This window comes from Palaemon carinicauda, chromosome 3, assembly GCF_036898095.1.
Source record: "Palaemon carinicauda isolate YSFRI2023 chromosome 3, ASM3689809v2, whole genome shotgun sequence".
NCBI lineage: Eukaryota > Metazoa > Arthropoda > Malacostraca > Decapoda > Palaemonidae > Palaemon > Palaemon carinicauda.
In genome coordinates this window covers 201731333-201733832 of record NC_090727.1, presented here as the reverse complement: position 1 = coordinate 201733832, position 2500 = coordinate 201731333, and the positions used below count along the sequence as shown (strand labels likewise).

Sequence of the window (2500 nt, the reverse complement as noted above, 5' to 3'; positions counted from 1 at the left end):
ACATATTTAATGAATGACATTACTAGACTTTTATGTGGATTCGTTATACATAATGTACTGTTCGAGCTGTAGTCAATTTTACATTCTTCTTCGTTATACACAGTAGTGTAAATGTTCCTGGTTATAATTTATTCCAGACGTATAAAAAGTGAAAGAAAAGAAACCTAATATTTGTTCCCGAGGGTACGAATCATTTGCTAAGGATGGAGACTTCTTTTTGCTTTTTACTTTTATTATTATTATTATTATTATTATTATTATTATTATTATTATTATTATTTTTATTATTATTATTATTAATGTCCTTTGCGTCAATAGGAGAAGGATGATGATGATAATGATTATTGTTATTGCTTTATTATTATTATTATTATTATTACTGCTACTACTACTACTACTACTACTACTACTACTACTACTACCCAAGATGGAAAAGCAGGATGCTATAAGCCCAAGGGCTCCAATAAGGAAAATAGCTCAGTGAGGAAAGGAAATAAGGAAACAGATAGAATAGTATGAATGTACCCTCAAGCCAGATCAATTTTTATTGTTTTCATTACAAAAGTAATCTAATTTAACACCTTAATCTTGTTAAATTTTAATTAAATGCTAACACGCTGTCTAAACCCCATATTGATTATCATGAAGGAATAGGATTTCTTGTAATAAAGCTTCAAAAGAGTTTTTTTAAATAGATTAATCACTAGTTAGAAAGATGGAAAAGGTTGAAATACTTTTCTTGAATAAAAATTTAAATATAAAGAATTTCGGTGGAAAGTTAGAAATAGATAAATTACTAGTGTAGCAAAATGATCAGAAAGGTTAAAATAATTTTGTTAATAAGAATTTAAACAAGGAATTTCGATGGAGAATTAAAAATCGATAAATTACTAGTATAACAGAATAATTAGAAAGGTTAAAATATTTTTTCAAATAAGAATTTAAATAGAAAAAATTTCGATGGAGAATTAAAATATATAAATTACTAGTATATCAGAACAATCAGAAATGTTGAAATGATTTTTTTTTATGATAATTTAAACAAAGACTTTCGATGGAGAGTTAAAAATAGATAAATTACTAGTATAGCAAAACGATCCGAAAAGTTAAAATAAGTTTTGTTTAATAAGATTTTAAACAGAATGGAGAGTTTAAATGGAGAGTTTACTTCAATGCCACAGGAACCTTTTTCCCCCCAAAAAAAGTTGAATTCGTATGCAAAAGTGAGCCCTCGATAGAGAGTTAAAAATAGATGAATTACTAATTTAGCAGAACGATCAGAAAGGTTAAAATATTATTTTTCAATAAGAATTTAAACTGAATGGATAGTTTAAATGAAGAGTTTACTTCAATGCGACATGAACCTTTTTTTTAAACCAAATAAGTAAAATTCGTATGCAAAAGCGAAACCTCTATTCTGAGCCAATGGAGCTATTCCACTCCAGCCAGATCTCTTCCGTGTGAGATGGCTTAACAATTACAGCGACTGCATCCAAGCAATGACCAGCTGTACAAGGGACAAGCCGAGTGATCGAGGGAAAGGCTAGCTATTCGAGGTGCGAGCCAACTACAAAGGGGAAGAGCTAACTGCACAGGGGATCCGCCAGTTGCAAGAGGGCAGAGCTTAATCTAAGATGGAGGAACTGGATGATAGAAGACCCAGATATGTTAGGAAAGTGTTGACTATATGAGGGATAAGGCTAAGATGCGAATGATGAGTTATGGTCGTCGTTGAAAACGTAGCCATTGAAGTCGTCATCGTTGAAGTCGTTGTCGTTGAAGGCGTTGTCATCGAAGTCGTTCTCATCCAAGCTGCCCTCGTTGAAGTCGTTGTCGTTGAAGGCGTTGTCATCGAAGTTGTCCTTGTTGAAGTCGTTGTCATCGAAGTTGTTGTCATCAAAGTTGTACTCGTTGAAGTCGTTGTCGTTGAAGGCGTTGTCATCGAAGTCGTTCTCATCCAAGCTGCCCTCGTTGAAGTCGTTGTCGTTGAAGGCGTTGTCATCGAAGTTGTCCTTGTTGAAGTCGTTGTCATCGAAGTTGTTGTCATCAAAGTTGTACTCGTTGAAGTCGTTGTCGTTGAACGCATTGCCATCAAAGTCGTTGTCATCGAAGTTGTCCTCGTTGAAGTCGTCGTCGTTGAAGGCGTTGTCATCGAAGTCGTTCTCATCCAAGCTGTCCTCGTTGAAGTCGTTGTCGTTGAAGGCGTTGTCATCGAAGTTGTCCTCGTTGAAGTCGTTGTCATCGAAGTTGTTGTCATCGAAGTTGTACTCGTTGAAGTCGTTGTCGTTGAAGGCGTTGTCATCGAAGTTGTTCTCATCCAAGCTGTCCTCGTTGAAGTCGTGGTCGTTGAAGGCGTTGTCATCGAAGTTGTCCTCGTTGAAGTCGTTGTCATCGAAGTCGTTGTCATCGAAGTTGTACTCGTTGAAGTCTTTGTCGTTGAAGGCGTTGTCATCGAAGTCGTTGTCATCGAATTTGTCCTCGTTGAAGTCGTCGTCGTTGA

The 2500-nt window shown here is 35.5% G+C and overlaps 1 protein-coding gene across 1 annotated transcript in view; it reads right to left on the bottom strand.

Annotated features, from left to right (window-relative positions):
* Positions 1–1700: 1700 nt before the first annotated feature.
* LOC137636605 (probable serine/threonine-protein kinase clkA) overlaps positions 1701–2500 on the bottom strand; it is a 1424-nt gene continuing 624 nt past the window's right edge. The window contains exon 2 of the mRNA XM_068369011.1: positions 1701–2500. This exon is cut by the window's right edge and continues 294 nt beyond it. Coding sequence (XP_068225112.1) covers positions 1701–2500 — 800 coding nt within the window.